The sequence below is a fragment of the Ostrinia furnacalis genome, unplaced genomic scaffold (genome assembly GCF_004193835.3).
Source record: "Ostrinia furnacalis isolate ACB-3 unplaced genomic scaffold, ASM419383v2 OfSCF1452, whole genome shotgun sequence".
NCBI lineage: Eukaryota > Metazoa > Arthropoda > Insecta > Lepidoptera > Crambidae > Ostrinia > Ostrinia furnacalis.
In genome coordinates, this window is record NW_021131691.1 from 426,762 (window position 1) to 454,209 (window position 27,448).

A 27,448-nucleotide genomic window follows, 5' to 3' on the forward strand; every position below is an offset into this window, starting at 1 on the left:
CAGAAACCCAGGGCAATCCCAGTTGTGGGACTCACTGTTCCGTCCGATATCACTTTCTTGAGACGATAGCGTCTCCATGTCCGAGATTTCGGGCCCCATGGTGTTCACCATGGAGCCCTCACTGTTTAAATTGTCACACACTTTGTTGCGGAGATGAGTAATTTATTTCTAATATAAAATTTGCGGCGCGGGTAAGCCACCACAAACCGATCACTGTTGTTGTTCCGATGGTTCTNTTGAAAAGTTATGTAAGAAAATGCGCTACCTGTTCCGATATGACCAGACGAACGAGACACCGAGCGCCCGTGTTGGACGCCATAAGCGAGAGGTCTTGATAGCTGGTTGGCCGATACGAGGCGTCCAGCGGTCGTAGCCACTGGGACTTAGTGTTAAGCGCCGTATGTAAGGGGTCTTAGATAGCTGGTTTTGCTAGAACGACACGCGTAGAAACGTGTGTTTACCACGGCGGCCTGCGCCTAACTCCTTTACCACGGCGGCCTGCGCCTATCTCTGTACNTAAAATACTTTTATTATTTCATTTTTTAATCCTCAAGTGTCCGTTACAATCTAATTAATATTTAAGTATTCAAAAAGTAAGAGATTAATTTTGATACTTTACTGCTGTGCCCAGGAATCTAAGGCGGTTTCTGACAATGTCCTTTAGGTAGGTACGTGTACATTTTAGCATAGGTGAATAGGTAGCCTATATGTAGAATACCATTAAAATATATTTTAAAGAAAATGGTTTTAGAAGGGTGTTAATCAGTGTGTTAACTTAGTTCAGTAAGAAAAGTTTTAATGATCAATGAACCTAAATCTTGAATAAAACTTTCAGCGAATTCGTTCCCCGTGAAATATGAATATGTTTCAGGATTCAAGCAAATAATACTCGAGTAATTAAGATTCGGAGTTTCCCTGCGTGATCGAATCAGAAATGAGGAAGGAGATCCGTAGGAAAACCAGTGATTGACATAGCCCGCAGAATCAGTAAAATCAAGTGGCAGTGGGCGGGGCACATAGCTCGTAGAGCTGATGGCCGCTGGGGCAAGAAAGTTCTTGAGTGGCGACCACGAGCCAGAGGACGTAGCGTGGGCACGCCTCCCACTAGGTGGACCGATGATCTGATGAAGGTCGCGGGAGGTGCCTGGATGCAAGTGGCGCAAGACCGGTCTTTGTGGAAATCCTTTGGGGAGGCCTTTGTCCAGCAGTAGACGACTTTCGGCTGAAACGAACGAACGAATTAAGATTCAGATATCGCGTCGGTTACAAAGCTCTCGTTAAAATTTAACGGAAAAATATTAAACTGAAACATTGTACAAAAGCAATTACAGTGGATTACAATCTAAATGAGAAAAATGCGTGGTCAAAAAAAGGCGACGCTTGAATGTTAATGTAAATGTTTTTCATTCTGTGTGTTCGTGCACACGGAATGATTCGTTAGGCGCAACAATTTCAGAGGTTATGATTAGATTTGCTATTAAATTAATAACAGCCGTGGTTGAAAATACAAAACACGTATAAACAAATAAGTATGCAGTCAAAATATTGCAAGCTTTACCGTAAATAAAACTCAACGTAGAGTAAAAATAAAATAATGAGTACCCAAAAGAACAGCACAATGCTTATGGAAAGAAAGAGACAAAAAACGCACTTTTATGGAAACATTGGAATGGCACAAAAATGTATACGTAGCGTAGGTATTATTCATAAATACAAATAGAAATGTCTGTATTTGGCGGGGATCTAACCCTTAGTGGGAGCATAGTTCTGAAACTCTTGAACAGAAATAACTTCCAGTAAAGTCCTATATTAATAATCCATCGTAAGTATGTTCCAACTTCAGGTTCACTGACCAGCCCACATCACAACGTATTTGGCGACAAATACATATCAACTCGCGCCCACCCGACCGTATACTTATTGATATGTCACGCCAAACTAGATACGAAGAAGATCTATTTTTTATCACCACGCCTGACCTTATGGGCGAACTTTCAATAAAATGCGGAAAACTTGGCCCTCCTGAAGGGACATTCCGCTTAATGGGGCCCTTAGTGAAATATTCTGAGTTTTCCGATACTTTTGCAGCGCTGGAATTCTCACTTGTAGGCGTAGACCGTTAATGTACTTTATTTATTTGGGTATGCAATAAAAAATTCAATGAAATGGATTGCAAAGCTATTTTCTGAACTATGGAAGGTTACTTACAACTTAGTGAATGGTGTGTACTTTTTAAAAATATGAAGCCAGGATCTATATTTTAAAGCTTAACCATCAACAAACCACTTCAAAATGCCCTTAGATTAAGCTATCAGCCTGTAAACCTCATTTAAGGAAAAAATACTAGCAGGGTCTTTCTAATGTTGGCAATAAAGACGCGATTATCCACAAACGCCTTTAGTAATTTGAATTGAATTGAACAGTTGGTAATCCTGCCTCTTATATCCTTTCCAAGAAGTAAATTAAATTAACGTCACAATAGTCTTCATTAAGGTTAACAATGTAGTGTGGAATGTAACATAATGGTTACATCAACCAATGAAGTTCCTTTAGTGAATCCATTAGGCACGTGCTTGTATGGTGAGCATTGTGTTTTAGAAGATTAGGATAATTCCTTAAAGAATACACTGTGTTTGGTCAAAACTTATGATAATAAAGAAATTAACCCTGACTGTTTGTTACCTTCATTTTCACTATCAAAGCACTGAACCTATTTAGATGAAATTTAGTGTAGAAATGTTTTAAAATTCAGGAAATAATTTATGATTGTTTATAAGTGTGTTGTAAAAAAGTGTATCTAGTGTTTCTGTGACAAAGCCGAGGGCAAAAGCTAGTTTAATAAGGCTACATTAGCAACGTTTCAGTTCTGTATAGGCTGCATTAGTAAAGCTCTTTATAAAAGCCTATTTGTACATGAACAGTAGGTACATGAATTACTTGTATGACTTTATAACTATTATGCAATATTTTCATTACAAAGCGCCAGGATAGTTATTAATTTTCAAATCCCACTAAAAATAAAAGGACATTGTCAGAAACCGCCTAAAAACCGCCCAAAAACATTAACCCATCATAATTATTTTCTATTTTTTTTAATACATTAAGCACCCTTTCATTCTAATGGACACTTAAGCATTGAAAAATTAAATAAATAAGTCTTTTAACGTTTATTCTATAATACTATTACAACTTCCGGACGTTTTGGTGCGTGGCATGGTCTAAAACCTATCAAGTTCCATAATTTTTGCCGATAAAATCTGTACGAGGCATTACCGTACTTTATTGCTGGGAGTCCATGTATAGTGATGTTCCTGCGGCCATCATAGACAATAAAATATCGATTTTGAAAATAAAATAAATCGATTAAACTGCTTTGAAGACTAGATTTGCGTTAAAAGCTAAAAAGATATTGACAGTTTGACACTATTACAAGAAGATATCTAAAGTGTCCAACTGGTCGAAGGTCGTAAATAAAATAAAAATAATTAGGACCATAAACTGATATTCATGTACATAATTAAAATAATTTAAGATCCTTTCATTTGATTTATCAAGTATGTTAGAGAGATTTCATCCTTATACTTAACCCTAACGATCGATGCAATAAAAATATAGGATGTAATTTCTTAACAGATTTTAGTAGGTTTAATTCCGGGGCGTGGCTAGCAAATTTGGGGTCATCCATAAAGTACGTCACACGTAAAGGGGGGGGAGGGGGTCGACAAAGTGTGACATGGTGTGACAAGGGGTGGGAGGGGTCCTAAGTTTCGTGACATCACATTTCAATTGTTTCAAATATTTTATATAATGTTGATTTCATAATAAAATACTTAATTTAAATTGAAATAAAACTAATTTCGGAACTGCTGTTTTAATTTAATAATTTTTTGATGTGAAATTGCAAAACATGTGACGTCACACTAGGGAGGGGGGGGGTCTCAGAAATGTGACCATCTGTGACAAGGACGGGGGGAGGCTCAAAAATCATGAAATTCGTGTGACGTACTATATGGATGGCCCCTTTTTGAAAATCTTGAATGCAGTTCTATTTCTTTTCAGAACTAAAGGAATATTTTCTCTGATAAAAAAAACTCTATCTACAATGTTAAGACTTACTTTCCCTCCAGGTGGCATTACAAAAGCCCACCCTGTAAAATATGTAAATGTTTTTTTAAAATACCTACATAATATTATTAAGTTTAAAATGTTACTATCTTTTCAGTTAACTGAGCAGCATATTGCAGCGATAGACAAGGCTTTCTTACTCACACCATTAACTAAGTCACGCGTTATAAATGTAAACGCAATAAGCGATTCAGACGGAGTCAGTATAGAAGTGGCCGAAGTCAAGAGAGAAATTGAAGAAGATAAGCCTATATATTATGAGGTGGAAGTTGTTAAAGAAAAAGCTGATTCTTTAGGTTTTGACGGTATAAATAATACAGAACATAGTTCAAAACAGTACGCTTGTACTATCTGTGGTCATTGCTTGCTCACCAAGTAAGTATCCTACTTATATGCATACTAGGCAATAAAGCTCGCGCTGAGTGTTTGAGAAAAGAAAAAACCCTCACAGCTTTAAGTAGAAGTTCATTTTCATTGTTTTTAACAAGGTCGAGGTTTCTTGTTTTTAATTTGATGCTTTACGAGACGATAAAACAAAGGCAAGTTGTAAAAACAACCATCAATTTTCAGTTGCTTTATTTATATGGCTTGTGATATCTATTAAGCTGGAAATTAGGGGAAAGTAGTACGAGTTGATCCCCTGGGGTAAGATGATCTTTCGCGATTGTGCTGAAACCACTAACGTCATTTAGTTTCTTTCACTGGTAAAACATAGCTCTGGACACCTCCCCGCCTCAGTCAAATCGTAATGGTGGCGTGAGCGATACATCGAATTTGACGAGAAAAAAGAAAAATTGTGTACTTCTGATCTAAAATAGGCATGACTTTGAGCTTATGTTACTTTTATTCAAACAATGTTAAATGTAATTACTGTTGTCTTTAGGCTTTCTATTATGTTTAATTTTAATATTTTGGCCATAAAAACATGGCCGCGTACTTGTAGATTATATTAGCGAATATTTAACAAAATGTGGGACTTGGGTCAAGATGATCCCTTCCTATATGTACGAGATGATCCCTGGGAATTAAAACAAAAAAGTCAATGGAGTAGGTAAAGGGAAGTGAAATAAAAGAAAGAGAACTTCATATAACTCACCTGAGTCTGAAGAAGATGATAATGAGTGGCTGTACTGAACAGAAAAGTTTTCAAGCGATACTAAGGGTGAAGGATGGATAAAATGTTATGCATGTGGAAAATGGGGCCAAAAAGCATGTGCTAGGGTAGAGGGTGATGAAGCAGGTGAATTTATTTGTGATATATGCAACACAGCTCCAGCCAAAAAGCGTTTAAATTATTTAAACGCTTTTAAGCAGGTACTAAGAAAGAATAAGTTATTTTCGTTATTTAGTTCGTAAATGTTTTTCTTTTCTAACTTTTTAACGATTTGTTGGCATAATTAGGTACTCCGAAAGGAATACAACCAGAAAAGAATAGATCATAGAATAGAATCAAAGGGATCATCTTACCCCTACCTGGGGGATCATCTTACCCACAGGGGTGTACAAGATGATCACTTTGTAAGGTTTTGCAAAAAATGAAATATTTTAATGAAACCTCAATTAATTTCTGGTTTTGAGTATAAGGAAAGTTGGATAGATAAAAATACTAGTAGTAATCGTCTTTATTTTTGGTTTACCTTGAAAAATATGTATTTTACAGCGATTCCCGCTTAAGGGGATCATCTCGTACTACTTTCCCCTACTTTTTGGGAAAGTAATAAAAGGTAATAAAAGAGGAGTTTCAGTAAACTCAAATTTTAATTTTAATTATTTTTCTGTTTAAGGTTATTGTTCATTTATTCGCCGGTATATCTTTTATTTTCTGGTAATCGAGTCTCTTATAAAAAATGGTCAATGTTCTCACTTAGATAGGTATATTTCATTTCATGATGACGTCATTGGGTCCAAAGTGTCCAATTGAAAAGTCGTTTGACTGACAATCGATAATACGTTCGAATTCTGTTTCAATTCTTAACTGTTATAAAAATATTTATCATTTTACAGCACTTTATGACACTAAATGATTATATTTATCACTATTATCATTTCAGCCACAGGACTTCCACTGCTGAAAATAGGCTTTCACATAGGCCCAATGACTTCCACATCGCCTGGATGGTAGCGGCCTGCATCCAGCGCCTTCCTGCTACCTTTATGAGGTCGTCAAGGGTCGCCAATGATTATAATATTTATTACCAACTGAACGCAGAATCAATATTTCTGAAAAACGCAAGAGAAATAATTCCAACAGTCAACTGTCTACCAACCACGTTATCAAATATCAAAATAAATGTGTAAATGTGACGAACATAAAAATCGCTGTAGCCAAAATAAAATTACCAGCGACGACCGTTGATACATTTCCTCTGAGGCCTGAAAACATACAAAATAAGTGGTCTCGTTTAGATATTGTTTGTTCGCTTTTCCGGAGCCGGGTAAAAGCGTTTTCCGGATCGTAACCGGGCAAAATATTAGCTTAGAAACAAATGCCGGGAGAGGGGCATCTTTTTAGTTCGTCTTGATTTGAAAATGTCATTGGAGTTTCGCTTCTTAGGATTTAATTTGAGAATCGGTCAAGTGCTACGCTATTTCTCACATGTTAAGCCATATTTTTTTAGTTTTTTTTTGTAGTTGTAGTAAGTACTTCCTATTACTTGTGTTAGAAGTGGGTGGCAATGTGACTGGTTTAGAACTATCAACTCTCGAATAGGCAGCCCCATACCTACAAATTTTATTGTGTATCGCTTTCATTTTCTCTAAGCTTGTGAATCTAAATATACCTATATAGATTGTACGAGTATAAGGTAAAATTTTCAATCAATTAACGACTAAAAACTTATACAGTCGATTGTTAGTTCTCATTCGTATAGATACATTTCGTTTAGTAGAGATTACTTAATTTGGGACATAGCAAATCTATGATGATCTAACATTGTTGATATTAAATTAACTTCACTTGCATACTAGCACAAACATTTCACCTTAATAACACAGACATACGAGTGCCGTAAGGGCTCACGCGGTCAGCATAACAAAAGAAATAAAGAATTCCCGTATCCCCAACATACTCTTATATCATAAGAAGATTATGTACTCAGGCGAATCACAGGTTACATTCCCAGGTTGTCATAAACGTGTGTGTGTAATAAAATGTCATCTCATAATACAGGCAGATGCAAAAGGCACGTTGCGTTCATAGAAAACTGGTCCATAACGGCCATAGACAAAATGTTTGGCTTAATTTCAAAATGGTATGGACCATTAAGTAAAACGCAGTAATTTATGACAGCCACGGTTCGGTTTTAAGCCTATTGGGATACAAGCTATAATTCACCATTCATAGTTAGCTAAACTTTGTGCAATTTCATTTCATAATGCACCTGAAAACATGATTATTATCGCGGTTATTTAGATTCATAATCTAATTAGCCTCACGTGATGGTAAGTGATGATCAGGTCTAAGGTGGAAGCGAACTTTACCCAGAATCTTCAACCTCGGAGGAACTGGCTATCTTACCTCTAACTGCCGGTACACAACAATGCTGTTAACTATGTTGTTATGGCGACAGACTTAGGTAAGATGGTGGTAGCTAGCCAGGCGGACTTAGAACAAGCCCTACCACAAACCAAACCGAACAGAAAAATCTGCCCCCACTGGGAATCGAACATGATGATTAATTGCTCGATATCGATTTGTTCTTTACTTATTCAATTTGTTTATTTATTATTACTAGGCGCAATGAGGTAGATCGCGCGTTAGTACAGACAATTTGTATTTACTCTGGTTAGTATCTTAGTAAAGACAAGATCTCTTCAAGAATGTAATATCTTTAGTGTGCACTAACATGTTTGAGACCCTACTCAATGAACTTACCTTGTGGCAGCGTAATATAGATTCTGTTTTACGAGGAAATGAAAAATAAACAAAGAAAAGAAAATTACTGCCTACCGCAAAGATAACCGTCATAAAATGTAATGAAATTTACAAAATTAATCCAGGTGGAAAATGAAGTACTTTCGATATTGAGTACTTATACTAATATCTTGAACAAAGCTTGCGTAAAGCTGTCTGCCTTTCAAAACCTTCTTAACTCAAGAACACGATGTGAAGGTTAAAATTAATAGCAAAACGTGGACTTGTAATAAGAAACGACACTTAAGTAGGTAATAAATCTACATTCTGGAATAAATCCGAGAGCTTATAAAATTAAATTCAACCAATCCTAGGCTTAGAAGGTACCTACTCTCTCAAGCATAATAGTACAGTTGACAGCACATCAGACATACTATAATTTTTTGTAGCAAATTCGCCTCTATTAAAACTAATAATAAGATCCTCAGTGTTCAGCTCGACGTATCGTTCATTGTGTGTACTTGGGAGTTAAAAAATAACAAATAAATAAACTTACTTACCTCACGACTGGCACAGAACATAATGAAGTCCCAAGGGTAACATACGATTATTATAAAAAGACTTGTCCCTGATTGGCGTATCTAAACATTGAAATTGAAAACCAATCAAGATTATAAACCTACGTTAGTATGTCATCATCATCATCATCATAATTTCAGCTATATGACGTCCACTGCTAACATTTTCCTCCCCCAATGATTTCCATCATGGTTGGTTGGTAGCGGCCTGCATCCAAATAGTATGTTGCTTGATATCTCAGATGATCTGTGTGCTTACCATGAGTTTACGTCAGGTGTGGTCGCTAGCGACTGCGTAAAAAAATGACATTAAATGTATGACATATTGTGCAGCGCCCCTAGCGGCTACTTTCAAGAAATAAAATCTTCATAGATTTTTTGACGTACTCGCTAGCGAGCACACCTAACCAAAACTCATGGTAAGCACACTGAGCTTGATGTCAACTATGTTTTTAAACATCGTTTCTTTATAACGGGTCTTTACTATCTTTTACCAACCGTAATAAAGCAGTACCAATATGATTAAACGGATCAAATTCCCGCTCTACATAGTAAAGAGACGGCTATTTATCTTCAAGGTATTTCACTGAATACCCGTTCATTGGGTCCAGTTCAGCAAAGTTCATACTGCGACCCAAACAATTGTCCGCGATAACCCGAACCTACATTGTATTGATGACAATGTTACCGAAAACGGTTATTGGTGTCTTTAGAAAGCACTAACTGGTTTCTGATGGCCTGTAACGCTGATGGATGAGGCTCGCGAAGTTTGAGACCAAGAGAATGGGGGAGTAGCTAATATCCTCCAGGGACTTAGCTAAGATGATATAGAATCTACTTATAGAGGTAGGTAATTACTTACTCTATAAACTTGTGTAAAAGAACGAAGAAGAGAGAGTGTTATGTTCAATGTATTATGTAATGTATCAAATCAGAAATGAGGAGATCCGTAAACGAACTAAAGTCACTGCCATAGACACGGATCAAGCTGAAGTGGCAATGGGCAGGGCACATAGTACGCAGAACTGACGGCCGATGGGTCAGCAAGGTTCTGGAGTGGAGGCCACGTACCGGAAAACTGAGCGAGGGACGTCCACCCACAAGGTGGACCGACGACCTGATAAAGGTAGCAGGAAAGAGCTGGATGCAAGCCGCTACCAACCGTGCGATGTGGATGTCATCGGGGGAGGCCTATGTTCAGTGCAGTGGACGACCTGTGGCTGATTAATGATGATGATGGTGATTTATATGTTCAAATGCCCGACAAGTTTGTTTTAACCACTTGCACTATTTCAAACATTTCCGTATACTTTAAGTCTTGTAATGACAGGCGAGAGAATTATACTTACTTACTCGCCGTGCCGGAAAGCGCAGTGATACGAGATGGACCGATGACCTCACAAATGTAGCAGGAAGGCGCTGGATGCAGGCCTCTACCAATGTCTCATCTACCAGGTCATTATTTTATTTTATTTATCTATATTAAAGAAACATACAGCCTTGTTTGATACATGCAGCTTAAAATTAAGTGGGTTATGGAAATCATTGGGGAGGCCTATGGCCCTTTAATTCCTATGGCTGAAATGATGATGCTTTACCGTGCTCTCGGGTAGTTATCAACTAGTAAGAAGTAGGTTAAATAATAATCATACCTACAGCCAATCGATAATTCCTTTGTTCGCGTCTGTTTAGCTAGATAAAAATGTAAGTAACCCTGAAAAGCACTACGCAACAAATAGGTAAATACCTAGAGTAATAAAAATATCGTTCTATTGTACGTTCCGCACTCTCAGAGGAGTAACCAACCTTGATATTGAACCCTGCGATCGGAAATCGACCTTCTGGCGTAGATAAAGAGCGATTTTTATGAGATTTTTTGCCTTTATACCTAACTGAAAAGGTGGCTAAATCATTTTAGTATCTTACCTAGTCTTGGGCTTGCATAAAAATGTATTGACTTGACTATCGAAGAAGGGAAACTCCATACTATGGAGCATTTCAATTACGACAATATCGATAGTATGAGTGATTTCTCCCGGGCCAGTTCCGTGATAAAATCTTATCGATGATTTTAGACGCCAAATGACGTATGGTCTTATCGCGTCAAATCGATAAAAAGGCGCGATAAAAGCTTATCACGGCATGCATCCTAGACCTAAGTGGAAGTTTTTAATCGATAGTGGATTTTTAGATAAGATTAGTCTAAAAGTTTCTAACTTAACACGCAGTTGTAGGTTAAGGCTGGGTTGCACCATCTTACTTTAGCTTTGACAAACGTCTAAAATCTGTCAAATTCCATACAAAAAGCATCGGTTATTGTTATTGTTATGGTTAAAATAGGTGGTGCAACTCAGCCTAAGCGTTTTGTCGATGATTCTGAATAAACATGTTTTCTTTCTTTCAGTTCTTTCCTTAGAAATGGTTATTAAAGTAACTGAAAGTTTCTCATTCATCGCTAAAATCGGTCCCTGTTAACGCTCTTAGCGTGTATTTACAGTGAATTCTCCAACTTACTGTTTATAACTTTGTAGCCCATCAATATTATCTGTCGAACATTATTCGCACGAGAATACACATATCGCGAATATGTCTATTCTCTTGCAAATATACACATGTTGGTATTTAGAAACATGTAGATTATCTGAAACTTTAGACTTCTGTTTATGTAAATAATAGTCTTTCATTGTAGGTACTATCTAGAAGATAATACGAGTGAAGAAAAATCTTATCAAATTGAAATCGTTACAAAATCATGGAATTTGTAATAAGTAGGTATAATTTGGCAAAAAGCAATTTGTCACGAAATTATATCATTTATGTCGTGATCAAAGACGGGACAATGCCTTTTGTATTCGATTCAGGAATATATTGTGAGACGACTGAAATTAATTGTGTGGTTTCTAACTGAAGTTATTAATAAAACATCAAAGTTCATCATGATGAAGATGAAGAATAAGAATAAAATACTAAAAAGACTATGATAGTGAAGTAAAGTAGGTCTTTGGATTGGGACCTTCATTTATCAAAAAACAGTAATACTCACAAAGATTTATTAATGATAATTGAAGTCATTTATTTATGAGAAATAAGGGAAATAAATCACCAAAAACTATTCCACATCAAGTCACGTATTGGACTAGATAAGTTCCAAGTTCTAGTTGTGCACTTGACTAACGATTTTCATCTCCCATGATTTGAAATAAAAAATAATGTAAGAAAAAACAGTGGTCTTGCTCCACTCTCGAAAATTGGCAAACTATCATAGTATTTTTCAGTGCATCAAAAAAAAAAGCAATTTCTGATACATGTATGATACCTACTATATTTTTGAGTTCGTTCCTTCAGGGAATTGTGATACTTACGCATAGTATTATAATATAGCCTTACTTACATCACTTACATAATAAAACTATTTCAACGAAGGCACAACTTATATTTTTAACCTGAAAGTAAATATGTATATTACCTAATTAGTTCTACTGCATTGAAGTTCTATTATCATAAAGAATTTTTGATAGTAAGAGTTTTAATAACCTTCTTGAATACCTCGCCGTCTGTGCTGATTGTAGCAAGTTTGACCATCTAAATGTCTAAGGGTTACCTTTAGTAACAGCTAAGTATGATTTACTGGTAATTGGTTTCACGATTGTAATATCCATTGAAGATAGTAGAGTTTAATATGACATTTTTAAACGTGCTTTGAAAAGGCCTTACTACAACTTGGGACAACATTGGCTGACGCGGCGAACTGTTTTGTTACAATCAGTTACAAGCCAAGATAAATTAGGGCATATTTAACAAAAACGGTGACTTATTACGCTCAAATTAATAACGTCCAACGCCGGTTTATGACAAAAGCGATTCCTTGTTTGCCAACGCGGTCGGATCGTTCCGTCCTAACTAAACCGCTTAGCACCCACATCAGAGATGTGTGTCAACAGCCCGGAAGAATCTTACCTACCTCTTTGGCAAAGAACTCACGGGGCGGTTTTCACCCGCACCCGTCGCGGTTGCGGGACAGCTGTTATATTCCAAAACTCATAAGGCCTTTGGTTTGTGTCGTAAACTTGGCGGGTGATTATCGCAAGACAGGTTGGTAATAGAATAACCACGGTTGCCCTTCAACCAATCGCAGAACATGCGTTAGCAATCCGTCTAGGCTGCGGTAACCGCGACCCGCGCGATTCTATAAGTTGCCCACCGATATGACTCTTAGAGCATGAAACACGCTAAGTGGGTGCCATTTTGATTCAATAAATTCTGTCAAATATCACGTTATGATAAACTGTGTTTGAACCAAATAAATTGTTTTTCTTTCTTCTTTCTTTCTTTCAAAGAATCGCGCACACCGCGGGAATCAACCGCGTCGTGTGTCTGTCAATTACGCCCGTATTCACAAACATTACTATGAGGTCGCACAGTGCGCGTGGACGCACAGGGTGACACATGAACCAATCACAGAGCTCTATTCAACGTAGTGCGTTGGATTTGCTGCTTCACTTAAGCAAGCATGGTTTGTGAATTCGGGCGTTAGTTTTACATACATTATCTGCATTCTACAGAAGCTGCCGCAACCGCGGCTGGCGCCGGCTGAAAACCGCTCCGTGAGTTCTTGCCTCTTTGAGCCCTTTTTCACGCACGAATTATCTTTGTCCACATTGAATGCAGGACGTTATGGATCGTTTCAACTGTGGAGAGCAGTGACCATCTGTGTACTTGATCAAAGATGTGAATGTTATTTGCAAAGTGACTATACGTTGTCAAAATAAACACAGCTATCCTTCGGGTGTAAACCGTAATAGGGAATTTTGATCAAAGATGTAAAGAAGCAATGAAAGTCTGTCTTGGTATAGTAATTTGTTTTCTTTAGTATTTATTAATTTACTCCCTGTCCTTGCCTAATGAAAATTACCTTAGGAATAATTTATTAAAATAAATCATGTTTTTTCGGGGTGTAGTTTCAATTATATCATTTGGTACTTGTAATTTAACTTGCATCATCAATATTGGTGTCGACTGCTATGCATGCATAGGCTCCCCAACGAGTCTTGCAAAACGATTACAAGATTCATTGAACAGTAGACATGCATTGCTGACCATTCTCTTGATTGTGTCCAATTGCCGTACTTACTTACTATTTAATTTTGTTTAGAAGACATAATTTTTAAACTGTTTTTTGTTTTTCGAGTATATGTATGTGTATGTATTTCTCATAGCAGTGAGAGTAAACACGGTCTTGAAAGTCAATGTCGAATGAAAACAGACTTCTGGCACGCGCGGGCGGCACCCCCATAAATTATTAGGCAAAGGAAGACGCTGTAATAATGCAGGGTTTACATGCCAACGGTTTTATTAAAGGATTTGAAATGATTACAATTATTTATCAAAATCAAATGCTGTATAGGCTTTTGTGTTTAAATTGTATGGTACTCAGAGGTATCTAAACTGTATGAAATATTCAAATCAGTGTTTCCGATAGTTAAGCAGTTATTAAACTATATTTTTAATTCGCATTAGCACGCGGTAATATTGACTATAAGTATTATTCAGCGTAGTTAAGTCCTAATCCCTATGGTACAACAGATACGACCCCCTTATTAATAAAAAGTTACACACTAGTTGAACACTGTTTTAAATTGACATTTCCATACTAAATGTCACGAAAGAGTGTTCAACTAAGGTGTAACTTTTTATTAATAAGGGCGATAGTGAGGTGAAAGAAACAAGTACTACCAACAGTGATAATTTATTTCAGCAACAAACACTTGATTATCTGATCGCCAGAACGAGGTCGAATAGGAAAGTCAGGAACACCAGCGCGGGCGCATGATGCGTAGAACCTGGAACAAAGAAAACACATTTAAACTCGTGACCAATTTGCTTGTTAAGGAGCTCTTTTGTCACGCAAGGACATAGTTACAATTTAATCCAACCTCATTCTTTCAATCTCATTATTTGTAACTGGCATCCTAAAAGAATGGACTTCTTTTAATATTTTTCGAAAACAAGTTGGTCCTGACCTTGTAAAATCTCTGCACTGTAAATACTTTTTTTCCGCAACTAATTATATTTCTCATGAGAAAATAAATAATCAACGTTTATTGCATTACAGGGCCCTGAATTGCAGTGTGAACTAGAAAGAACTGGTTTCTCAGGATGGAAGATTGCAGCGACGATCTGGTAAGTTCACTGAACTATTTTTTTTCTGGTCTTGTTAAAAATTGCATATTTTATAATATTATTGAAAAACGGATTACTAATGTTTGGCCAAAAAACGTTTCCCAAATTATCACATCGCAAACAACGTTTCGCAAATTTTCATTTGGCAAATTCTCATTTGGCAAAACAACTTATAGCAAACTTTTAATTCGCAAATGCCTTTTTTGGCATATTTTTGTTTAGCAAATTATTGTTTGGCAAGGTATGTTTTGGCAAATGTTTCATTTGGCAAAAATATTTCACGATACACTATTTACAAAATAATTTGATTGGTGCATAGAATGGAGTACAAATTAACAAGTGGTTATTATTTTGTTTAGTGGGTAGTTAATATTAAATTTGTTCTATATTAATTTTTCATATTAATCATTCTTTTTATCGAAATTTCCAAATGATTCATTAACAATAGAGGTGATTCTAGCGCTCGGCGGCCGCTACCGCGGCACGCTTCGCTCGCCTTCGCGCGTTAAGGGTCACTGTTCTAACCTAACCTAACCTACTATTTTCTGCAATACCTACTTTCTGCAATATTTGTTTGACTTAATATCATCTTTCATTTGACATTATTGATTGACAAACATTTGTGTGCATGAACATTATAATAATGTTTGTTTCGGGCTGGGTGTTTTCTAACCTTATGTATTTATTTATGTTATGTTATTTAAGTATGTTCATATCCCATAGTACAAGCTTTGCTTAGTTTGAGACTAGAGGCGCAGTGTTAAAATATTATGTCGAAGGATATTTAATTTTATTATTTGTTTATTCACTATTTGAAGATTACGGTTTAATCCAACTTACGGCTTGTTTTTACACTGTGGCGTCATCGCGTCGCGCGAATGTCAGCGCGAGTGTCAGTGCGAGGTGTGCGGGGGCTGAGGTAAACGAATGCACGGCATCGAGGCGGTAAATCCTAGCCTTAAGTAATATTTTTTAATTGATTGTGTACGTAATCGATGGTTTAATCGACCTAATCTATCTATCTATCTATCTATGTCAGCCTTTGGGTTCGCCTTCGAACATAGGCCTCCTCTTCAACCCTCCATCGTTTTCTGTCCCTGGCCACACGCATCCAGTTCACTCCAGCCTGCTGCCGGATATCGTCTGTCCATCGTTTAGGCGGTCTTCCCCTGCCGCGTCCTACCTAATATTATTATTATATAATCGACCTAATATTATTGAAAAAAAGAGGGTTCCGTACTTAAGATGTCCCGATTAGGCAATCTATAGGTAATAATTATCGTGTCTCAAATGCTACAATAATTAATAAAACCTTATTATAAAAATATGTAGAAAAAAACCTGTTAACCTTATCTGTAAACACAAAAAAGTACAACAAAACAAAAGACTGTCATTCAGGAATTCGAATCACACATTCCCGACATTGTTTCACTCGATCATGTTCGTTCGCAAGTACGAGACAATAGCCCCAACAACAAAGGGAATCCAATTATTAATTACGACACACGGCGCTAATTATAATTTGGGTTTCCATGAATTTCTAAGCGACACATCACGTGAAAAGGTGTGTAGAACACGAACGAGAATCGTTAAAGGAAAATTTGGCTTTTGTTTCCGAAAAATAGACTTTCATCTTAGACTGCATCCCACTTAACATCAGGTGCGATTGTGGTCAAATACCTGCCTTGTTAAACATAAAAAAAAATATTAAACAGTTCTGAAAAAAAACAACAATCTAATGAAAGCAACACGAATTTACTGTATTACTTTACTCGTTCATTTCAGCCGAATGACGTCTACTGCTGGGCAAAGGCCTCCCCCAAGTATTTCCACAAAGACCGGTCCTGCGCCGCCTGCATCCAATCACCTCCCGCTACCTTCACCAGATTGTCGGTCTACCTAGTGTGAGGCCCACAATGGACTGACTAACTCGTGGAATCCTAAATGGTCGTATGAGGCTGCGGTGCCAATTTATTGATTTCTATTATGTCTCGCTTCGCTGGTACTTAAGGGTTAATGATTTTGTCGAAATTCTAAAATATCCTGTAGGCTGTGCCAAACATCCCTGGTATCTTTTTAAAACCTTTCCCTTAATTTTGTTCGACTTCATAAAATAATTACATTTTTGATGAAAAAATTAATGGGTAAGCATAACTCTCATTAATATAATGTTTCGAGTAATTAAGACGTTGTTTCAGTTTTAAAAGCCCGGAAGAATAAAAACAGAAGGTTTTTATTAAATCTATCCTCCGGTGGATGTATTCCGTTTAAAATGAGAGCTCTTTTGACAGGACCGTAGAAAACTCTCATGAAAAAATATACATGAATTGAGATTTATTTAGTGTTTTAATAATACTTACTGCTTTCAACAGAATCCGGCATAGTCATGCTATGCATTTCAGAGTCCCTCAAGAAGATGTAGTCAGCCTTGAACCCTGTGCCGTCCAACCGGTCGTTGGACCTGAAGGTGACCCTCAGGGAGTTCTTCTCAGAAGTTACCCGCAGGTCTCTGAGGAGACCGCAGTGTCTATTGCTGTCAGAGTCAAGCATTTGACTGGAGAACTGCACGTAGTCACTCGCTGAGACTGCTTCGCATCTGGAGAAAAAAAGGTTTTAGGTGTCTTTGTAAAAAGCCATTCTATTTTATCTGTAGCTTCTCTCGCATATATTTGCAACAGAATCTATGTCACGCGCGTGGAACAACAATTGGTAAAACTATCTTTAAATTTTTCACGGGGTCTCAAAGTACCTCCAGACTCATCAAAATGGTAGGTTACACGTGAAAGAGCAACAAACTCTCTATCCTCACATACTTTTACATAATATTAGTAGGAAGTAGGAAAGTCTTTCTTCTAAATATAGACTAACTTTCCTGCTCGATCACAACAGTTTTCCTGCGGTACCTACCACCAACTTCAAATTTCAACCTGAGTCCCTTATAAGTAGCAGCTAAGATTCTGTACTATTTCTAAAGAATTTGATAGAAAAGGAACTGATCAAATTGAGCCTTATTTCTACCACAACACGGCAGACAAGACCAGATAAATTACATCGTTAATGACAAATTGTAATCAATGAATGGCCAAAGATGAGAAGAAGGGTATTACTTAAGAAGGTATAGTAATTAATCAAACCATTCATTGTAAATTATTGATTTCACGCCTAGAACTGGACCAGTAAATTCATCAACATTATGCGCCAAAAAATAAATCGTAGCTTACAGAATTCTATCAAAATCGTATGAAATGAAACTGGCAACAGCACACGTCAGTTCCCATCCTGATCTCATTATACAAACATTACTAGGTGACGAGGAAACATATTGCCTTGCTGACGTTGATGAATGTCCCCACACGTAATTCATACTCAACGCCCGTTGAACTATATTAGGCGGATATGAAAACTAGCAGTCAAGGAATATACATGGCCCATACAGAATGTCGCAGAAAAGGAGGTGGAGTAGGTAAACATTATAGTAGGGAGTCATTTCTACTAGTACCTTAATATGTAAGTCTAGATATTAGCACGTCACTACCTTGTTTAATATACCACGCAATCTTGTATACCCATTCTTATGATACACCATACAAGAATGCATGGTAAATTCAGTGAACTGCTCCTGAATCGAATGTACCTACTAATACCTACTATTTCTATTTATTTATATTAACCGGCAGACAGTGGTGACTGAGTTTGTTGCGGCGCTTCTTCTCAGCACTTGCCAAATGTTGGTCTCGAAGCGCTGGTAGGGTAAAAAGATTATGAGACATGTAGAGGCTCCTTAAGAGCAAAATGACGATTTGTAAGAACTATTTATTAGTCTAAACAAATAAAGAAATTTTGACTTTGACTTTGACTTCGACTTTGAAACGGGTTCTCTATAGAGAAAAACACTCTAAATTAGAGTATTAGATACGTATACCATAAGAAATTAGAGTCTCCTTATCTCGGAAATACCGTAAGAATGGGAGTAATAGTAGGCTGGCAATAATTCGTTAAGCCTAGGCGTAGACCACCGACTTTTAGTTGGGCGATAGTTGGGTCGCGCTGTTAATCAGTATAGAGATGTATGAAAGTGCGCACATTACACCGATTTGGTATCGGCCGATTCTTCAAACAAATTAGAATCGGGCTCAACTATTGGCCAACTAAAAATCGGTGGCAACAGGTAATTTTATGCTTAATGGATTGTTAGTAGCAGACTGACTTAAGCTGAAATAATGTTGATAATGACTGATATACCTAGGTGAGCCCGTGGAATTTCCCCAAATCTCCTTTTTATGATACTTTATGATAAAAAAAGTTTGCTAAGCCTAGATTATTTCATTTCTTTTTAATTTACAAGTAATACAATCATCAAGTAAGATTATAAATGCAAATACCCCTCAGGTGACTCATTGTTTCATGAAAAACAAAATGTGTGTGATAAAATAAACCCTTTATAAATAAAATTAATACCCTCACTTTTGCATCCAGCTGTAACTCTAGAGATATTATTTCTCACGAAAAAGTAATAAAGAACGGAGTTGGGGATCAAATAATAAAACAGATGTAGCTCTCATTGAATAACAAATGATATTAAAATGTCTACATAACAATTTTGGATTCATGTATTGAAGCAATTTTCTTGGTACCAGAGTAGTACAGTTCTTTGAAAAAGTACAAATTCCAAAGAAACAGATACTTGACAGACCTATTTCCCTAGATGTTCTAGTCCGCCTAAAATCTGTACCTATTTCTAATTTTGTCACAAGCACATCAGACTACAGGACAGGATTAGGTGGACCGACGATCTGGTGAAGATCACGGGCAATGCCTGTATGCGGACAGCGCAGGACTGGTCGTTATAGAAATCTTTGAGGGAGGCCTTAGTCCAGCAGTGGACGTCATTTGGCTGAAACGAACAAAGATATCATAGTGGTTAGATTGATGTGCCGTACGTCGTCTCTCTCATACTATAAGTACTTCATCATCATCATCATCATCATCATCATCATCAACAGCCCTTTACAGTCCACTGCTGGACTATGAGCCTCCTCCACTATAGTGGAGGGTTTTCCATAATCCCCACGCTTGGCAGGCGGGTTGGAGATCGCAGTTTAAAAGATTGATGTTTTTCTATAAGTAGTAAATGATATACTTACGGTAAAACCCCTTCCACGTCAAAATGCGTAAAGTGTAGATGAACCTTCTCATTCTCGTGGCCATAGAAGAAGTAATTGCACTCCGTATCCCGTGGATAGAGACCGGGGTAGTTCGGTGACGTCATCACCCCTCTAGGCCTCTCGCTGCTATTGTATACAAAGGCACATGGAAATTCTAATAGTTGGTTCCCAGTTGTTATACCGTAATCTGCAAGAAAAGTTTCATTGGTTAGATACGTCTGTCTATCCTAATATTGTAAATGCGAAAGTTATGCGAAAGCGGGAAGAGCCTGGATGCGGGCAGCGCAGGACCGTTCATTGTGGAAAACCTTGGGGGAGGCCTTTGTCCAGCAGTGGACGTCATTTGGCTGAAACGAACGAAATGCGAAAGTAACTCTGTCTGTCTTGCTTTCACGCCTAAACCACTGAACCGATTTTGATTAAATTTGGCATAGAGATAGTTTGAGTCCCGGGAAAGGACATAGGATAGTTTTTGTCCCGGTTTTTGAAACAGGGACGTGCGCGGTAAAGTTTTTCTGTGACAGACAAAACTCCACGCGGGCGAGGCCGCGGGCGGAAAGCTATTTAGTCCAGTCATTTAATCTTAAATTAGGTAAGAATCTCGGAATTCGAGATACCCAGCTGTAAGTCTGTAAATACTTGTATATTGACACCCTAAAAGTTGTCTCAAAACCTACATATGGTAGGGTGTAAGCAACTATTAAATTTTAAGGTCAAAGGTCACAAAAATCGGTTTTTTGCGCTTTTTTTTGGAAATATCTCATTTCCTATGTGTTTTTTGCTATTTGTATTAATTATCAATATTGTAGAATACAAAATTCTCTACAAATTTTGTTTAAAATTTTGTTTGAAATCTGCATCACTTCAGGTCAACTTAAGCGGTTTAGATTTTTCATACCTTGAAATTTAATACTTAGTTGCTTACACCCTACCATATGTAGGTTTTGAGACAACTTTTAGGGTGTCAATATACACGTATTTACAGCTGGGTATCTCGAATTCCGAGGTGAACTTACTATAATGACTGGACTAATTAAAATAGGTTTTACTTTAACCAAAATCAAAAAATATTTATGTTACTCTATTACACCTGGACAGCCAATAAAAAGAAAAATCCGTCCCATAAAATGACTATGATTTGGTTAGAAAATAAAACTTTTTTGGTTTCATTTTAACATTGATCACGCACAACATTGTTATTAATTAATCATTAAAAGAAAAACATTTTACGTAGCTTCGGAGGGCACGTTGATTTGAATGAAGTCTGACAATTGAGCCTGACTATTCCAAAATAGAATCATCCAAAAACTCTGTATTAATTAACGTTATTTAGCAAGAAACAGGAATATTATTTCCTGTTTCTTGCTGATTTAAGCAGGAATATAAGTAAAACACTCTACCATATCTAAATTTATAAAACGCCAAAGAAATCCCACGTTAATTCAAATAAACTATTAAAAACCTATTAACTGATACTTCAAACGCCTAAAAGATTTTAAAAGCTAATCTTATCTTGATAAACAAAAGCTCAAGCGGCAAACTGGGGGTAGCTTTTAATAAAAACAGGTAGAGGGAACCAATAAATCGTATTTACATTTCCTTAACTAAATTGAACGGAAAGATTGATCTATGAAGCAGATTTCTTGTTGAAAGTATTTTTGTTCGCGAAGAAAAGCGCGATCGGACAATTTTTGTAGGGTTGCCAATAATTTTTGCTCATCTCAAAACATTTTCTTAGCATGAATGTCTTGAAAGAGCCACAACACGTCGTGTGTTGGCTCTAAGTAAGTAGGTATTTCAAATAGCAGATTATTATTAACAAAACGGTGAAACATCATGGAGAACTCAGAAAAAAGTGTGTTTAAAATAATATCAAAGAGGCATTTCAAATTGCTCATACAAATAGGATTTTTAGTGAAAAATACTTTTGTAACAAACGTTCACAAAAACGTAATCTCACCGCTAAGCAGTGTCCCTAGGTATTAAAAATGACAAATGTTAACCCAACTGAAAATTCAATTTCGCAATTTTAACGTAAAAATAAAATTCTCATATCCTTTAGATTTACGGGCCTATTCAAAAGAGGTATGATTATTTGAAAAGGTTGCTATGGCCATGTTAGAGGGTATTTTGATAACTAGCGAGACTCGCAGTGAAGATAGCCAAGTTGAATTCCATTTTCGACATTCTGATCGCTTTGTGAGGAGCAGAATTACACTAAAGGCGGATTCGCAAGAGCATAAATATCCAAAGGTAATCCTGCCTAGAAATATTCTAGCTGCCGCGATGCCGAAGGGCTATTACACCCACTGAAGTGCAACTGAGACGCATCATACATAAGCCATTATTTAAACTTTGTTTCTTTTAAAATGGGTTATGTTTCATAGAAACAAATAAAAACATACTGACACTTATTATTATTTCATGGTAAGTATCCAGCCTGTAGTCTTAAACGATACTCGAAAGATTATTTTTTTTAATTAGAACGCTGACTATACATACTTGAGTACAGATGTATAGTTATTTGTGCATCATTTTAGACCTTACTCTCTTTCCCTCATATTAACGAAATACGTAAAAAAAGCATTATAATTTACTTATTTATATATAGTAGTTATCTTTAGTGTAAACCATGCCCCATAAGTTGTTTATTTTCCATCAAAATAAACATATAAACGCTCTCTGCTCGTTGGTGACAACCCTACAACTGGCTACCGTTCACGGACGAATGAAATTTTCATTTCGCGTTCACCAGAAAGTTTGCAAAGGAACGGTTAATTTTTGTAATCGACTGCCTAGAAATAATTGGAGTTATAATCACGTCGTTATGATAAAAAGAAGTTGAGGCGTGAACGGTCACGGTTGGGGAAGTTTAATTTAATTAAAAGAAAACGTTAATTTTGAACAGGTAAGGTTTGTTTTTGACTTTCACTCAAATAAATATCCGTAACATCAAAGTAAAGCATCCTTGTGTACTTATTTATCAGTCCACCTTTGCTATGCATGGTGTTCACTTTCCGCTAGAAAATATTTATACTTTAAGGACGTAGTTCACTTATCAACCCAGAATCGTTACCGTATCAACTTGAGGCGGTCAGTAGAATACTTATGAAACTCTACAGGGTGACTTTGTTATCAGTATCCAAATTTTTTTAATAAGCTCGTTAGAACAATTTGACAATACAACTTTATCGTAATTACCTATTTTTAATTGTGGTATTTTTCGCAAAAAAAAATTTTAAGTCGAATCCGCGGGTGCCCATATCTTAAGTTTTAAAGGTTATTGCTTATTTTCGCTCACTATTATGTCTATTAAGCTTTGCAGTTAACTGTGTGTACGTATTTTTCCATGAACTGACATGATTCTGAGTCGATCCTGAAAATTTGGATACTGATACAAAAATCACCCTGTTTACTGCAACGCTCACTTATCCGCACCGTAGTGTACTCGTAAATGCCTCACCTCTCGGTTGACAGCGCGCATAAGGCGATGACAGCTCGCGAAAGGCGACACGGTGTTATCCCTTTCAGATTTCCGACCTTTATTCGTCTATTCCCCACGCCACGTGCGTGTCAAAAATAAATTCGTTCATGCTTGTGAGTAGTTCACCGATTGGCTAGTTCTAAGCTAGCAAGTTGGTAAAGTCAAATCGTGAATAGATTACATTCTTCTTTGCAAAAAGCAATTTCTGCGACTACATGAGACGCACGTCACATCAAGACGTGTGTCTGTACACCAAATGAATTTTACCATAGCAAATTAATTACACAGCGACTTTTTGTAGTGATTACGAAACGCGCGACAGTATCGCTACTAACGCGCGTTAGTCGCATTTGCAACGTACCACAGAAGCGATGTCAACGCGCTAAAGCAGCGCAACTGTATCGATGCAAACACGCGACCGTGTCGGACGACATCGGGGAGAGAACGGAGGGAGAGTTACTGAATCGCATTTGCATCGCAACAGACGCGCGTTTATGTGGGCGAGGGTACACAGCTAGCGACCGCATTGCTACTGTATCGATGCGAACGCGCGACAGAATCGCTACTGCATCGCTACAAAAAATCGCCGTGGGCGAGGGGCTTTAGTGAAAATCGCTGACAATGCAGCAACGCTTCTTAAGAACTAACAATAAACACACCTAGCTACTCGTAATTGTTAGAAATTTTGGAATTGTTAGGTTTCCAGAACTTTGAAATGTAGCCAACTGGTGCATAATTCATGTTCGTGTATTTCACTACGTAATTGTGAGCTGGTACGTCTGTAAGTTGTATTATTAATGTTCTGTGTTACTAATTGGTCACACAAGCATTATAGGGATGCCACTGTTTGAACATTTAAACGTGTTCTCCATGGCTGAAAGTCATCTTTGAGTCAGCTCAAAGACAAATCACTAGAATAACTTTTTTTTTTCCACTTTATATTAAGCTGTGCCGTTTCAGGGAGATTGGTGATCGTAGTGTAGAATTAATTCTCAAACTAACTAGCTAAGGTGTAGAGGAAAACGTAACACATAGAACGAAATAATATGTAATTTCGAATAGCATAAACTACAGGTACTTATTTCAAACTTGAGACTTACCTTCAACATAAGAATAAGCTATCTTAAACCCCCTACTATGTCTCGAGGAGAACATCCCTCGAAATTCGATAGACAATTTTGGTCCGTTCGACATGATTGGTTTCGGCAGCTCACTGCCACAAAATGATATCATCTTCTCAAGTCGGCCATCTACATACAAAAATATGTCTAGCGAGTCCATGCTCTCGCAGCTGAAACAAAAGAAGGTTAAGTGAAATAGGGTAACGTAACTACAAACGTTAACGTTATGGTTTAAACGTAATAAATGATGGTAAGGACAATGACGTCAAAGCTCTCACTGGATCATGGAAACGCAAAATACGCATCTTCAATATGAGCTTACTCGTACATTAATGTATTTAATTTTAATTACAATTTCAATCAGGTTTTTCAAATATGCACTTTAAGTCTTTAGAATACAAACTTAATTTGCTTGTCTTCTGGTTAAGTTGCACAAAAAACATGCCGTTGGATTCAGGCTAGCAGGAAATGTTTTCAAATTAAAAATTCGCAAAATTCAAACTTTTGTAACTTGAACTTCTAACTTCAAAATTAACCAACAAATAAACAGGTGTAACAGTTTTTGTTACCGAGTTGCATTTGCATCCAAGTTACAGTCAAAGCTGTTGCATAAAACTTTAAGATTAACAAGACTGTATTTAATTAGACTATACCTTTTATTTCTATTTTAAAATTCACCTTTAGACTTGGTTGGGGTAACCTTTTTCGTTACTTAAATTACAAAACTTTCTTCGAAGATAGATTCAGGTTGATTCAATCAATTACATCCCAATTAATTGGGAAAACAATACACTGACTAAAATGGGACCTATTTCGTTACAGCACTTTAAAAATACTTTAAAATATCATGATTACTAATAAATTTCTAGCGCAGCACGTTACCCATTTATATTTGAAATGTAAAATTTAAAATGGTTTGATCTGCCGTCTTGCCAAAACGCTATAATGATTCTTTCGAAAATGCTATAGTTTTCACGTTTGGCAACAGCTGGTGTGGATAAAAATTGATACCTTATGCGCTGATATGAATACTAGCACTTTGAAAGTTTACGTGAGCACCTTATCAACGCCATTTTGCATTTTCTAGAAGGGTGAGATTTCGTAAGATTGCAGATTTGGCTCTAGTATTTTGTTCAAAAACTCTACTAACCCTTTAAGTATTTTGAACAAATTTTAGGTCTACAATACTTCATTATTGGCCCCTAAAAAGAGTCTATCGTCTGGTAAATATTCCTTACAGCACATCAGACTTTACATTTTTGAAGCAAAATAGCACTTTTTATGACATAATAGTTAGCTTGACTGGTGTCTACCATTCTCTAAGAAATCTTTTGATCTTTATAATGATTCCCAAGTGATATGTAACAAACGAAGCGTATAAATCACTTTCAAATTGTGTAATTATTGTTTTCTAAACAATTTTTTTGCATTTTGTTAACACATTGTTAGGTTTTGTCTCTTCAAACATGAATTATTAAGGACCTTTACACAGGGCGAGTAGAGTAACTTACATCTAACAATATTATCTATCGTAGACTGAGTTTACGTAGTTAACATTTTGCACTCCCCTGGGAGGTCATTTTGCTCGGGCTAGTAACTAAATGCAAACATGCTCTGGACCTGGAGTAGAGAATTTTACAAACAAATATAGTGCGGAGAGATTTAGTCCTGTGGTTTATCTAAGTTATTAACTTTAAATGAAAAATGAAGTGGTTTTGTTAAAATTATTAAGTTAACTTATTTAATTTTGTAATGCAATGGTCTTCAAAAAGTGCACGAACAACAAGCTGATTTCATTACTAAAAGTATTACATAGTTCTGAGTCTGTCCTATATATTGTATGAATAACTTAAGCAAAGATAAGAGAAAAATAATAATAATTAGGTAAGTAGGCATCTTAAATTAATTAAAAGTTGGCTAATCCTCAAAAAGGGCTCAGACCATTCAGTTGAATGAATGAAATATTTACGCGAAAAATTTCAATTTTAGCTACAATTAAATTATATTTATTTTTGTGATCTGAGTTTCCCGTTTTATTTTTGCCAACCTTTTGTTTTTTATATGACAGGAGGCAAATGAGCAGACGAATCACCTAATGGTAAATGATTACCGTCGCCCATAGACACCCGCAGACCCAGGGGCGTTACAGGTGCGTTGCCGGCCTTTAAGAGTGGGTGCACACCGTTGATTTTTAGTTGGCCGATAGTTGTGCCCGATTTTAATTTGTATGAAGAATCGGCCAAATCGAATCGGCGTAGTGTGCGCACTCCCATACATGCCCATACTGATCAACTGCCCGACTAAACTATCGGCCGACGAAAAATCAACGGTGTGCGCCTACTCTAAGGAAGATACGCTCTCTTCTTGAAAGCTTGCAGGTCGTATCCGTTATTTTGTTAAGTACAAAATCATAACTACCACTTACTCAATAATATTTTCAGTCACCCTCTGCAAACTGAAGTCTTCGAACACCAGTCTGACTCTCTCTCTGCCCCTCGCCAAGAAGTCGTAATGACACTGCGTCTTCGGCAAATACGGCTTCGGATAGAGTGGTGACGTCACCTTCCCACTCTTGCTTTTATCGCTGCTGAATACTTGATCGCAGGACGACGCTGGTAAACACAGGTTTTTTTTAAGTTATTGTGCTGTACATTTTACTTCTATTCTTCTAGGTAATCCTAGAGCACTTTATAAGAGCTTGGTAAAATCATTCACTTTGCAATATTGAAACAGTTACAAAGTTAAATTCTTTGAAAAATAAAATGTAATAATAAACTATAAAAGTACATAGACATTCTCTCTTAACAAGTTCTACGTGATATTTCTTTTTTCAAGAAATAAAAATGAATTTCATGATGTTGACAACCCTAGAAGCGTAGAGCGTGCGCAGTGTTAGAATGGTGGACTTATTCAATAAATAATGTGACTTGGAACTTTTATTG

General features: G+C 36.8%; 1 protein-coding gene across 1 annotated transcript in view; it reads right to left on the reverse strand.

The window, feature by feature from the left end:
• Window positions 1-14,305: 14,305 nt before the first annotated feature.
• LOC114352785 (suppressor of lurcher protein 1) overlaps window positions 14,306-27,448 on the reverse strand; it is a 92,364-nt gene continuing 79,221 nt past the window's right edge. Inside the window, exons 11-15 of the mRNA XM_028304510.1 lie at window positions 26,932-27,118; window positions 24,486-24,676; window positions 19,881-20,088; window positions 17,097-17,332; window positions 14,306-14,396 (exon numbers count right to left, since the gene is read on the reverse strand). Coding sequence (XP_028160311.1) covers window positions 14,326-14,396; window positions 17,097-17,332; window positions 19,881-20,088; window positions 24,486-24,676; window positions 26,932-27,118 — 893 coding nt within the window. The 3' untranslated portion in view covers window positions 14,306-14,325. The remainder of the gene's footprint in view (window positions 14,397-17,096; window positions 17,333-19,880; window positions 20,089-24,485; window positions 24,677-26,931; window positions 27,119-27,448) is intronic.